The following is a 14,755-nucleotide window of genomic DNA, read 5'->3' as shown; positions in this document are numbered from 1 at the left end:
CAAATTGACTACTGAGTTTTGCATTATGCTTGATTCCAGAGCCTTTGCTATCTTTATATATTAAATACAGTAGCCCCCATTATAATGGGCCTACTGTATTTTATATGCAGTATAAAGTTATATTATTGATCCTGATATAGGTTACATGTTACAAATCTATAATTTTATTATTAATTTAAAAAATTTGTTCTAAAAAATTAAAATGGCCTCAATTAGTTCTTTCTTCATTTCTAACTTAAATAATTTATTGAACACAATTAATGAGCAGTTATTTATTGTGAAATTGTCACAATGCCAGGCTGCAATTTTTAATTTAATTTAATTTAATTTAAAATATATGCTCTCCACCTCTATAATTAGTAGTGGCTTNTCATTTCTAACTTAAATAATTTATTGAACACAATTAATGAGCAGTTATTTATTGTGAAATTGTCACAATGCCAGGCTGCAATTTTTAATCATATTTTTAATTTATTTAATTTAAAATATATGCTCTCCACCTCAAATTAGTAGCAGCTTGCTCCTGTACATCACATTTTTTCTTTAACAATAGAATCATGCCAGTCATCTATCTAATGCTTTTCAGGGGAAATTTTTGAATTGAAGTAACATAACTTCCAGTTTCCATTGGAAGTTCGTATATACTTAATCAAAGCCTCCTGCCCCTAATGTTTCCATATCTGGTCTTCGTTTTTCATCTATCTAACTCTGTTTTTGATATTAAGGAATTTGGTCTACAATTTTTTCGAATTTCAGCCCAATAATGAAAGTACTGTCAGGATCATAAAGAAAATCGTGTAATTCTGTTATAGTACTTACTAAACTCAATAAATTTAGAATACAGTATCTGTATTAAACCTTAAATTCAAATTGTTTATTTTAGAGCAATTTTGTAGTACATGTGTTCAAAAAAAGACGCAAGAAGTACTTGTTGAGAAAAAATGAAAAGAAAAAACATGAAAACATTTGATGGGGAGTTGAAATCAATCTTTTGAAGGGAAAAGTTATGTTTCACTTTAAGGGAATTTATTCATTGAATTTGGAGACAAAATAAGGATTGACGAAATCCTGATAAAACTCCTAAAGCACTATGAAGAGAAGATTGAACCTAAACAAGAAAAGGGGATTTAGTTTTGTTTGTAATGTCTTGTTTTGCCATTAATTAATTAAAATTTGAATTCATATAAATTTAAGGTCTTTAATTAAAAGAACAGTGTGAACTATGAACCATTGGGAGTCAAAATGAAGACTGAGGAAAGAGTGCTTTGATCTGTTACTTATGCTAATTTCAATAGGTGCTATTGTGAGACCTGAAAGGCCCCTGGGTCTAAGACAGTAATTTTATTAATAATGTTAAAATATTGTCACCAAATATTACTTCGTTTGGGTGAGAAAAATGACGTTTTAGAGTGGGAAAAATAGATAACAGATGTTACTTCCTTTCACAGAAGTTAGTGCATCCTCTGTTTTTCCCTTATCTGCAAAAACTCTCGCTTTGATGGGAATGTTTACCCCTCACATATCCCTCTTTTCATCCGTTCTCACGGAGGAATCTTGCATGATGATTGGTCGCCGATTGTGACATATAGAGGAAATTTGTCAGAATTCGGGGAGTTCAGCGACAGATCTGAAAGTGTCCAAGCTCCACACATTTTCCTCCTGATGACCAACGCCCTTAGACGAGTCACATAGAAGAATTCCAGAGTTAGCACTTAGAAATTATACTTTGATTTTGTGCACATATTGATCTCCCAAGGAAAGAAGTAAATGAATTTTATCTCCGAAGCGTCCCTTGCCTACAGAGAAGAAGGCAAACGACAACTAGAACAGGTTGTATGTTTTATAACGATTTTGTGAGCTCTCTCTCTCGATCGCGAAGTGGGTATAGTATAAGTCTTTGCCTATATCGTGTATCTTAATTGTCGCATTTATATCCCTCGTTCCTTGATATCTGTAATAGTTTTACTTATATAGAATTATTAAATTTACTCTTGTTTGTTTTATATAAGATATGTCTTTTAAATTGTCTCTGAATCAGATCTGTAAAGCAATCTCATACGCGTGTTTGTCCGCGGAATTAAATTGACAAACTGGTGTCGGGACCCTGACATTTGGGATAAAGACCTCACAGTCTTGAATCCCCCTTTTACCTAAATATTACAGCCCTCCCGGTCAAACGAATCTTGACATAGGATCGGATCTCTCGATCCGAAACTCAGAGAACAGATTTCGGATAATCTGTGCCGATTAAGTGGTACGAACAATCCCTAGCGGAATAGAGTACCCCCGGCTACTCGCACACTATGCAGCAATGCCATTACAGCAAAATCAGTCTCATAAAAAATTTCTAGATATTTTGGTCTTGTCTCTATCATTTTAGCTTTGAAAAAATTGATCATTTTTTAATTTCTTTTAGAGCATGGCAAAAAATCCAATAATGGTAAAATTTAAAGGTTGGACACTTGGAGGAGTTCTGCCAACTCTAACTCTGCTTAACTCCAACACCATAACCTCTTATAAGTTAAAAATTTTAGTCTTGGTTACTACTATTTAGTATTGCAGTGGAGTCTTATTTATCTAGGAAAATGTAGATCAGCATTTATACTTTGTATCACTGACATTTGTGTAAATATGTATGTGTGTGTATATATATATATATACACACACACATACATATTTACATATACATATATATACATATATATATATTTTTTTTCCCCCTTTTCTTTTTTAGACTTCATCGCTAAGGGTAAATGCAATGTTGTTAACTTGGTACTTGAACTTAATTGTGTCCAGAAGGTTGTTCGAATGACAATCTGCTTGGATACTGAATGAATTTTTTCCATAAGGAATAATGTAAATTTTATTAATCCATTCCAGATCCAAAAAATACACTTATAAAAGCATTTTAACTAGAATTTGACACAAATTTAACAGGATGTTTACAAGTCTAGCATGCATAAATCATTAAAAAAAACCAAAAATGCAAAGAAATAAAAAAGTATATGGTGAAATTTAGCAGAGTTGTACACTGCTGTTTCAGCCTGAAATACTCAAATGCCACACAGAATGGCAAAATATACCTATTAATTTTATTGGGTCAAAAGGAAAGTTTTATGTGTTTTTAACAGTTGTTGTTACTTAACATAGATGTGTGATTTAATTACAACAGTTGTGAAATTTAACATATTACTGCTAACATGAGATCATAAAATTCTTTCTTTAGAAGCTTATTTCAAACTTTTTATTTCACATTTTGTTTGAATAAAATAGTCAAAATGTCTTCAGATAAAAAGCACATCAGGCATACTATACTTTGAGTTTTGGAAATGAAATAATGTTATACAAACAGTAAAAAAAAATTTGTAATGTGTATGAGCACTATGCTGCTAAACTTCAAACATTTCAATTAGGGTTTTAAACATTCCATTTAAGAAATTTTGAACTAAAAATACACAATGTACAGGATGTTCAAAAGCTGTGGACAAAGATGAATTACAGGAAGAAGTTAAAAATTGATGAATAACAGGTTGTGAACTTGCAACAAATCTTAACATGTCCCTGACATGTATGGTTGAAATTAGTGTTACCACCCATCCGGTTTTCACCAGGACAGTCCAGGAATTGACTCACTGTCCGGGTGAAGTATCAATTTTGTCCGGGAATTTCGTAGAAATTGTGAAATTATGATGAAACAAAGTTCTTCCAAATATTTTTATAAATTTATACTATCTTAACAATGAAAGAACTCACTCTAACTGAAACTCATCTGCAATTCTGCCATCTCAGAGTCTGTTTATGTCGACGTGTGGTGCGCAACCCCTGATGACCTTTTTTTTTCTGCTTGTACGATCGTGCACGTCTTAAATAGAGCTAAGTTATCTGTACCCATTCTTTCTTAATTTAGGTTACGTTACTCCTATGCAAGTCCCTAACTGTAACTGATTTAGAACTGGCATGCACGTTATTCTTCACATTGTAAAATGACATTGCGCATGCATCAGGAACTTCTGTTCGAACAAACCTGATGTGCTGTTCGGGTCACCGATTTTCAAAAGGTGGCAACACTAGTTGAAATGCTTCATGAACTTAGAATGGCTGCAAAATATAATGATTAGAATTTGCATGTTAGTGAGAAAAATAAATTGGATCAAGTTATAGTTTCTTGTAAGTAATTTGTTACTAGAGGTACTGTACACTTTAGGCACCTCTAGTAACAAATTACTTATTTAATTTAATAATTAGATTTTTAATTATTAAATTTGTGTGTAATAATATCAATTAAAATGTGGATTGGTGTGCAAAAAAATGAGAGAAGAGGTGAGGGAAAATCAGTCTGTATTTGTTATTTTCTGTTGCTTCTTTTCATGTTTGTTCAGTAAAGTGTTCGTTATCCAAACATAAAAATCTTTTGCAAAAGTGTTTGTTATCCGATTTATTCACTATCCAAACTGTTCATTAACTGATCACCCACTGTATATGATTAAAATGACCCTTTTATGGCTTATAGTCAAAAAATGAGAACAAAAACACCCACAGGTTATTTACCAGAAATTATGGCATTGAATAATACATGTATTTTAATTCTGTATTATAATGAAAATATTATATATTGATTATGCTTACAATATCTCTGCTATTTACTATTAGTTTTATTATTCTTAAACTTTATTTCATTTTGTTCAAATTTCTTGCTTTAAGTGTATGACAAAATTAAATTTGATTAAAATTTATCTTCCTGTTTAACAATTTAAATCTACATTATAATTTTCATAATACATATTAATAATAATTCCAATAAAAATAATACATAATTATAATTGCTAATTATCTATTATTTTCTATCTAGTTAATATAGTTATACGTCAGTGATTCTTAAATAGAAAACTACTTTACATACTAATAAAATTTTGTAGACTAATTGTTGCAAAGTTAGAATTTTGGATTTATTTTATAAAAGATTTTTTTTTTTACATTTAATTAACTTCATCAAATTTATAATTGTCTTAATTTTTTGTAACAGAGATATGATATTTGAATTTTAATTACTGAAATGCAAAATATGTCATAATAAAAATATATTTGTTTAATTAAAATTTTTTAATTTTATAGGAAAAGAATCTATTGGATATAGTATTATATGAAATCAAAAAATGTACCAAAATGAAAACAGAAAATGTGCAACGACAAAACCTAATTGAATTAAAGAAAGAAAGATGTCTAGAAATTAAAAGAACACAAGTTGAACCAATAATTGAAAAATCTTCAAAGAAAGAATCTCAAACAGCTCGCAAATCTACAAATCCAACCAAATTAATACGAAGTCAGGAAATCAAAATTGGTAGTCCGCATTGCAGCAAAGAGGAAGAACAAGGATCGTCAGCATACTTTGATACTTTAGAACCCCCTCAGATTTCAATGTCAGTTCCAGCTGAAAATGAAAAATTAGATGAAGAACAAAATATTTCAGAGGAATTGCCTGTACTTGAGAAAGAAGAAACTAGTTGTGATAATGTTGAAAATGAAGATAAAGATATTGAGAAAGTATGGGAAAACATTAGAAAAGATTTAACATTCTCTGAAGAAGAAAATAATAATGAAATAAAAGAAAATGATGACAATGAATTTTTAAATGCATCACCAGAAGAAAAAATTGCAGGTCCAGAAGAAGAAGAACCATCTGATTGGGAAGATCATGAACCTTCAGATGGTGAAATAGAAAATGAAAAACAACAAACAGCAAATGAAACTGTTGAAAGTGGTGAATGTGTGTTGATATTATCTGATGAAGAAATTGAGGAAACAATTCAGCCATTAAAAGTCAAAGAATTAGATAATCAATCTGTTGAAGTCAACAATGAAAATTTAGCAAATACTTCTAAACAAGATGATGATGAACTTGAAACTGTAATGATACCAGATGATAAATCAAATATTGAAGTTGAAGAAAGTTTAAATTCAACAGGTTAGTTTTTTAATTTTTTTCTTTCAAGGTAACAAAATATTTTCTAGATAATGAATATTGAATTATTTATTATTACAGTTGAACCTGTCTATCTCAAATCTTACACTGTAATGGGGAAAATATTTGAGACAGACAGGTTTCTACACAGTAAACAGTAATAGGTTTGATTGGAGGTATGGTATTTTATTAATATAATAGCAAGTATAGTACATACCTATATTAGGTTTAAATAAAACATTTTTGACATGTACCTTAACAAAAATAGTTTGTCAATACAGTCGACCCCCCCCTATAACGCGGGTTCATATATTGCGGTGAAAAAATTGCAACTGTATTCGTATAAAGACACTAAAAGGGACTCGTAAAATGCAGTAAAACGTCATCGCCAACTTGTGTTGCAACAGGATTGGTCAAATCTGGACCAATAGTGGACGAGCAGCTGAACTACTTACATGCTACAGAGAGTTTAGGCGGGTAAGTTGAGTTTACTATCGTCTGTACAGTATATAAATTAGGTACTGTAAGTCTAATACAGTACTGTAATTTTATACATTTCTTGTGAAAAAAACATTTCTTATTCAACGGCCATAAAAATTATTTCTATTAATGATGTCTCCAAAGTTCAGAGAATTTTTCGCAGAAAAATAACTTATCAGAAAACTTTCGTCATTGCTTAAGCATGTTTTCGTCATGGAGCGCCGCTCCATGACAAAAACAAGCATAAGCAATGGTGTCGTTGAATGGTGCACACTCGGTAAGCAATCCTACAATTTTTTGTTTATAGCATAGTTTATACGGATTATTCCCAAAAAATTGTGTGTTTTGGAAATGTTGAGTCAAATTAGTCTAGAATTGATTAATTTTATGGAAGAAAACCTTTCAAACAGCCATAGTCCATAAACTGCACACGTGCTAGGCTATGATTTGCTCGTGTATTTAAGGATTCCTACAACGTGAAATTCTTATAAAGTGGAACATATCTACTGCGTTATAGGGGGTCGACTGTACTTTCCTTACTTTCTTCAACCAATAAGCTGTAAGTCAAACTTGTAGCTGATTGATTGAATAGCATTAATTACAATTATATACTGTTCTACCAGACCCCTCCACACGTTGTTGTGGCTCAAAACGTATCTATTATAAACGTATAACACTTTCCTCGTGGGGGAATTTTTTGAAAACCTTCTTAGTGTACGTTCTCTTGACTATTATCCTATTAAAACACAAAAAACCGCATCTAAAATAGTATAGAAGCCAAGTTCTTCACGGTAAGCCTTAATCTTGTCCCTCTTCCTCGCGGAGGAATATCAAAAAATCCCTTTTTAGTGTATATTCTGTTGACGTACCCTATTAAAATACAATCAAAAACACAAAAACCCGCATCTAAAATAGTATAAATAGAAGCAGAGTTCTTTATGGTAAGCCTTAATTTTGTCCATCTCCCCCATGGAGGGAATTTTGACATGTGTATTATATAAAAACATGTGCATATTCAAATGCAGTGTTGTGTGAAAATTTCAAAGGAATGGGTAGGAACAAATGAACATTACATTTTTATTTATATAGATAGATAGAAGATGATCTGCTTTAGTTTGTCCTCACAGAAAAGCAAACTTAGGTTGTCATACTCATAGTGCCATCTATTGGACATAAAATCCTTAACCCTAGATGATATCTTTTAATTTATATGAATGTTTAACGGAATAATATACAGCTTATGTCCACCCTGAAGTTCCATTGTAAATTTTGGTGAAAGAATTTTTGAAATCAGATGAGTAGTTTCGGAGATTAGCCCTTGCATACAAACTTACAAACATTACCTCTTTATAATATTTGTATAGATTGAAAGAGATATTTCTCAAGTACAATTTAGGTTATCAAAATGTAGTCTCTCAGCTTTGAATTTGTAATTTCCACTTACCACATGAGTCCATAATTTAGGATATAGAAGTTTTGGGAGATAATTGCAGGGCCCTTAGTTTTGAGTTTTTCATGTTACAACTCCCAACGTGTTGAAGATGTCGCATGGTACCATCTCACACTCTGGCGTCAAATTGGTAGTCTCGAGGTATAACTCATGCGTTTTTCCATCTCACCATGTGAGTTCCTACTCACTTTGAGTCGAGCATGTGAGATCTCTACACGAAAGTGAAAATGACTGACAGGTATGCTATTCTGATCACAATCGAAGCATTAGAAAGAACTGAAAAACATTTAAAAAGAAAACGAATATTTCGACCACAAGTAGATGCCATTTGTTTTCATGTCAAGTCAACAACACTAATAAAAAAATTTAATTCATAATTGATAAAATTATACAGCAAATTTTTCCAAAAATGAAAACAAGTATGTAATTCATCGAAAAAGAGAATTAAAATGATAGTAAATTATATGTATAAATTATTAAGAGCATAGACATTATATTAAGATTATTTATTAATCAGAAGTGTTAAGTTCTGTTAATAAATAATCTTAATAGACAAAACAATTTAAGAAATATATCAAGGAAGAAAACTATATAAGAAAGGATTAAATTAAAATACTCCATTACACAATGGATTTTTTAGCTCCAACACACGCAATTAATTTTTCAACTAATTCTCTCCACAAATCAAATTGTCTTTTCCTTGTAAACTTGTTGTCGAATTTTCCACTGTTCATTTCCTTATTATTTTCTATATATGTTACTAATATTTCTTTTTGTTCTTTTCATTTATTTTTTAAAATAATACATTGAGGGTTCCATTTTGTTTCTGCATACTATATTTCTATAGGACAAGCTTTTAACTGTAACATGTGTAAACTAATTCATGTTGATTTGTTTACAACTTGTTACACTCAAGTTGATTGGTTGAATCATTATAGTCACAAATCCAGATGCATTGTAAATAATCCCATCATGCTTAATGACATATGTAACCAAGTGAGTATGACATTTCTGTTTGCCTTTCAAGTTCACTTGAAGGGTCTAACTCGAGACTATCAATTTTGTGAGTCATAGTAACATGAGTGAGTTCGATGATGTCAATTCGAGTACAACACGAAAAACTCGAGACTAAGGGCCCAGGTGTCTCTTGTACAACGTGGTTTGAAAATTGGGGATATCCCAATTTTCTAACTGCTTTCAGTTTTTAGCCTTTAAGACTGTCACTTGTGTGTTTGTGTTTTTTTTTTAAATAGCTTAATTAATTTTCATATTTAATGATGTTTATTTAATGGTTTCCAGTTTTGCTGTAACACAGTTTGAGAATTTGGAAAATCCTTTGTACAAAATTTCATAACTTTTAAGTGCAAACTCCTTTATTCTATATTTTTTTAATCAAGTAAGCATGCGTGTTATCTCAAATTTGTCCATGGTTTTAAGAATATTGAAATTTTTTATTTGTTTTGTTTTTCATCAGGTTTAATGAAAACTGATAATGCAATTTTTTTCCTTCCTTTTCTTAGCGTTCCTATCAACTGGGTGTTGTTAAAGTTCAAAATTACAACTGGAATGGATAACTAGTAAGATAATCAACACCTTACATAATATTTTCAGCACCACGAATAGTTTGTATAACAAATATTTTTGATTTATCTTATACACCTGCTTCAAGTTTGAAATTATACAAATAGAAATCTCCAAATTGGAATGTTTTCAAATATTCAATAACATTATTTATAAAATTCTTTTTAAATATGGTAAATGTGTATACATTAATATATAATTGTTCAAAAATATATATTTATGGAATACTGAGTATATAAATAATGAAATTAAAAATAAAATAAAAATACAAATAAAGTAAAGTGCAGGAATTCCATATGCCTTTGCATTTTTTGTGTGTAAACAATTAATCTGTAGGATTATCAAAGAATTATTGCGATTCGTTAATATCATTTCATTATCTTCTGCATAGAAGTTCTACATAAAAGATAAATTAAAATATACAAATTCTTAGTCCCTATCTACCCTTATATTGTGATGCCTTTTTATGTATTTATTTTATTTTATTTTATTTTATTAGTATTATTTATATTGATAAAATTAGTATTATTTATATTGATATGGCTTTAATGTATTTAGTGTATTTATTTTGTTATTTATTTGTTAATTTATCTATTTTTCATTTTAAATTTGTAATTTTCGAACATTCCATTTATTACAATTTTGAAATACATTCGAATGTCAGTTCACCTGAAGATGGCCTATTCCATTAGGCTGAAAACGTTTGTGTTTAAATAAAGTATTCTTAGTGATAGAAGATGTTAATTGTTTCATTTAGTGTTTTTAAATGAAGCTGAGTTTGATATTTAATTATCATTTCATTAACATATAGGTGTTGTTGTTGTTGCTTTCAGGTTTTAGCCTTTAAGACTGTCACTGTGTTATTTTTTTTATAGCTTAATTTTCATATTTAATAAAGTTTATTTGGTTGAATCATTATAGTCACAAACCCAGATGCATTGTAAATAATCCCATCATGCTTAACGACATACGTAACCAAGTGAGTATGACATTTCTGCTCGCCTTTCGAGTTCGCTAGATGGGTCTAACTTGAGACTACAAATTTTGAGTCATAGTAACATGAGTGAGTTCGATGATGTCAATTCGAGTACTACATGTTAGGTAACTATAGGTAAGTAACCATTTGTAAAAATGATGAATGAAATACAGTGGTATATCTGTACTCTAACAATTCAGTATTTGAAAACAAATTCTGGAAAAAATTGCTCTGTCCTCGATTGAACAAATGCTAACTCTAGAACAAATTGTCAATTAATGACGTATTTTTATTTTGTCATACATAAAAAAATTTTATAGTAAAAGTTTTAAAAAAGATAGATGTTGCTGATATTTCTGATCAAGATCAACAAAAAAGCTTAGAAGAAGACCATACTTTGTAGAAAGAAAATACCCTGGTTTAAGTAAAATTAATATTAACATGGAATACAGCACTTTTAATTGTGATTGTTAGTTAATTATTGATTGCTTTAATAAACATTTCTTTTAGTAATGGGGGAAAAAAAAAAACAGTATACTTTTGCTAACTTTTGGAATGTAACCCCATGTTTTGTATTAGTATTTTTTGGAATGTAACTATTGTTTTATATGAGGGATTCCTATATTTGAGATAAACATGGAAAATTTATTGAATTTAGGATGGAAATGCAGGGGGGAAATAAATTTCAAGATAAGCATGTTTGAGATAGACAGGTTCAACTTTATATGAATGTAAATTTAATGAAATAAAATATTAAATCAGTTATTGATAAATATTGGATAATAAAACAAAAGTTTAAATTTCTGGATGGAATATTTTTTTATTTTGTGGAATTTAAAACATTTAAGCAGACAATTAAACATTTAATGGTGCTTTTAAGCACCATTAAATGTTTAATCATTTATTTGTTGATGTTTTTTACAGTGCCATGTAAAAAAGGAATAAGAATGGTTGTAATATTTAGATTATTTTACATTAAAATAGTTAAAAATATTTAAATTTATACTAGATATTATAAATTACAGGTAGCCCTCAGTTTACGCCGGCTCAATTTACGCAATTCATAATAACGCTGCGATGCAATTCACAGTAGCCCTCAGTTTATGCCAACACCAATTCACAATAATGTTGCTGCACAATTTGCTGTTTTGCCATGTAATTCCCTGATTTTCCATATGCTAGACTGATTTTTGTTTCAATGTTAATGTATTTACTGAGCCGCGACAGTGTACATTTGTTAAAACAAAGATTTTTATTGAATATATTTATTTTTTTCTGTTTAATATTATTGGGTATGTATACATTTACATTAAATTAATATTAAAATAAATAAAAATATAAAAATACTAAATGTTTACATACCCACATATACAAGAATAAAAAAGGTGTCGTGGTGGGGAAGAACAATTGGGAGCGAAGTGCAAATGTAAAATGGAGCATCATCACATCCATTCAACCATATTCAGAAATTCTTAATGAAAGAAAACAAAAATCTAAACAATTAAAGATGGTTACTTTTTCTGAAAAATGTAAGAGATTCAAAACTTTGAAATATCATTTGTTTTTCTTAAGATTTTTTAATAAAAACATTTCACTTTATTTTATTATAAAATACATTTAAAAAATTAAATTTATAATATATGTACTTTGTATTATATTGTATTAATAAACAAAATTATTTGCTTATTTTTCACTTATGTAGAACCTAACCCTATACTTCACTGTAAATATGGTTTCATATTACACCAATTTGATTTGTGCCAGCTTTTGTAGAAATGGAACTGTGGTGTAAATCGAGGGCTATCTGTATTTATATTTATAATCAGACTACTATAGAATCTTGTTTATAATGAAAAAGTTTCATTAAAATTTTAAATATAAATGATATGTTTAATGTTGAATACTATGTTTTGATTATTTTTGCTGTTGTCTATTACTTGTTAATGTAAATATTTATTGAGATATAAAGAGTTTTTGTATAAATAAATATATAATCTTTAAAATAATACAAAATATGGCTTTTGATATTGAAAATTAAACTGGTTTTTAACTTTTTTGGCTTAAAAAAAATTAAGAATACATTTTTAATGAAATAATTGGAAATTAAAATACTATTCTTTCATTAAAAGATGACTATTTTTATTATAACTTCAAAGCTGTGTATGAAAATATTTTATTGTTATTTTAGATCATCAGGATGAAAAAGCAGTGGAAAAAGAGGAAACAAAAGAAGCAGAAAATGTTGAAAATAATAACCATGTAGATTATAAATCAGATCAAGAATTTAAAGATCAAGAATTAATTGAATCAGATTTAGAAACTGATAATGAAAACAATCATATGAAAGATGTTACCGATACTGTAGAATATCTTTCCGAAAAATCTACAAAGATGAGTAATTCAGATTCAGATAATATTAACACTAGAGATTCAACAAAAATTACTATAAAACGAAGTTTATCTTCTGGAAATGAAGAATATGAATTGAAAAAAATGAAATTAGACAATGATTCTTGTAAGTTGAGAATATCTTAGTAATAATAAGTTAAATGAATAATAATTTATTTTGATCTATCCATTTTATAATTTTAAGTTTTGTTAGCTTTTATTTTCTGAAATTTATAGAATTTTATAAATTTTTAGAGTATGCTATAAATTTCAAAGTAAATTTTAGATAGAAAATATTTTTAATATGTCATTTATTAAAAATTCAATGAAAAGAATTACTCTATAAAGAATTTAAAAGTTGAGTTAATCTTTGAAAAAGTGAGGGAAATGATATCTCTTGAAATGTGTTTTAGTCTTTTTTTAAACATAAGATAGAAATTATATGAATTGTTAAGAGAATATGAAGATTTAAAGTTATTGAAGACTAGTGAGTATTTTGTACTAGTTACACTTCTTAAATACTTCTTTCACTAGTTACAAAAAGTATTTTGTAACTAGTGAAAAAATCACTAGTTACAAAATACTTTTTGATAAAATAAATTTATCAAAAAGGATATAGAGAGTAAACTGAATATATGTTTGTAATAAAATTTTGATGGAAACAATATTTAAATTTAAAAAAAACTAACAACAACATTAAGAAAAACTTTAAAATTCAAAATACTGTAATTAATTATAAAAGAGAATTTTCATTAAGCATTAGTTTTCTGTGTAGGCTATCTGTTTTGAATGGCCCTCCTTAACTTTTTCAATGTCTCTCAACCTTTTCATCAATCTTCTGTATGAGTTTATCAGTCACCACAGATAGTTCTTTTCTGCTCATTGTGGATATCTGTCAGCCCATTTTTGAAAATATAGCACCATTGTCTCACTCCACCATCACTTATGTTCTGTCCATAAACTTTGCACAGGACAATGGATTTCAATAACTTTACAGGTTTTTGATTAACAGAAATCTTATCACTCACAGCTGGCAAGATTCTGAATGGCAGCACACATTTTGAATTGCAGTTGTGGCAAGAAGCCAGAGCATGATCTGCACTGGATGCATACTGACTCACTCTACACTCTTGCCAAATATGGTGCTGTTATCTCCAATACTGCCAACACCACATGAAAATGGAAGTTGCTTTCTGGACAGTTCTCATATAAATTTGATCAATTTAAATAATCTCCTTTATACACACTGTAAAATAAACGACTTACTTCTGCTGTAAACCAAAACAGTGCTTATTTCCAAAATATTTTCACAAACGTTTTCGAACTTAGTTCTTCTTCAGGTGAATAAAACGGGTAGAATCGATGTTATTCGAAATCTGAACGCAATGTTCTAAGGAAACGCATGCAATCATCGTGTTAAACTTGCGCATGCTCTGTAGATAGAAGAATCGCTTTTGGCTTCTCAAGTGTCGTAAATAAGAGTTTGCCATGCTATCGATAAGGATAGTTCATCCTTATTGTTTATACACTTGTCTTCTCTTGCTGTTTTATACAAGGCAAAGATAATTTACACTACACAGCTAATACACCATTTGCGCTGGATGGAAGCGATATATATATATATAAAACAGCAAGAGAAGACAAGTGTATAAACAATAAGGATGAACTATCCTTATCGATAGCATGGCAAACTCTTATTTACGACACTTGAGAAGCCAAAAGCGATTCTTCTATCTACAGAGCATGCGCAAGTTTAACACGATGATTGCATGCGTTTCCTTAGAACATTGCGTTCAGATTTCGAATAACATCGATTCTACCCGTTTTATTCACCTGAAGAAGAACTAAGTTCGAAAACGTTTGTGAAAATATTTTGGAAACAAGCACTGTTTTGGTTTACAGCAGAAGTAAGTCGTTT

General features: G+C 29.4%; 1 protein-coding gene across 1 annotated transcript in view; it reads left to right on the top strand.

Moving 5' to 3' along the window:
- The window catches only part of LOC111618585 (activating transcription factor 7-interacting protein 1-like), a 94,453-nt gene that overhangs the window by 13,285 nt on the left and 66,413 nt on the right, over positions 1-14,755 (top strand). The window contains exons 2-3 of the mRNA XM_023360141.1: positions 5,113-5,965; positions 12,638-12,964. Coding sequence (XP_023215909.1) covers positions 5,164-5,965; positions 12,638-12,964 — 1,129 coding nt within the window. The 5' untranslated portion in view covers positions 5,113-5,163. The remainder of the gene's footprint in view (positions 1-5,112; positions 5,966-12,637; positions 12,965-14,755) is intronic.

The sequence above is a fragment of the Centruroides sculpturatus genome, unplaced genomic scaffold (genome assembly GCF_000671375.1).
Source record: "Centruroides sculpturatus isolate CEXI.00-Female unplaced genomic scaffold, Cexi_2.0 scaffold42, whole genome shotgun sequence".
NCBI classification, from domain to species: domain Eukaryota; kingdom Metazoa; phylum Arthropoda; class Arachnida; order Scorpiones; family Buthidae; genus Centruroides; species Centruroides sculpturatus.
The sequence above is the reverse complement of the archived record's forward strand: the minus strand, read 5'-3'. Positions and strand labels throughout refer to the sequence as shown.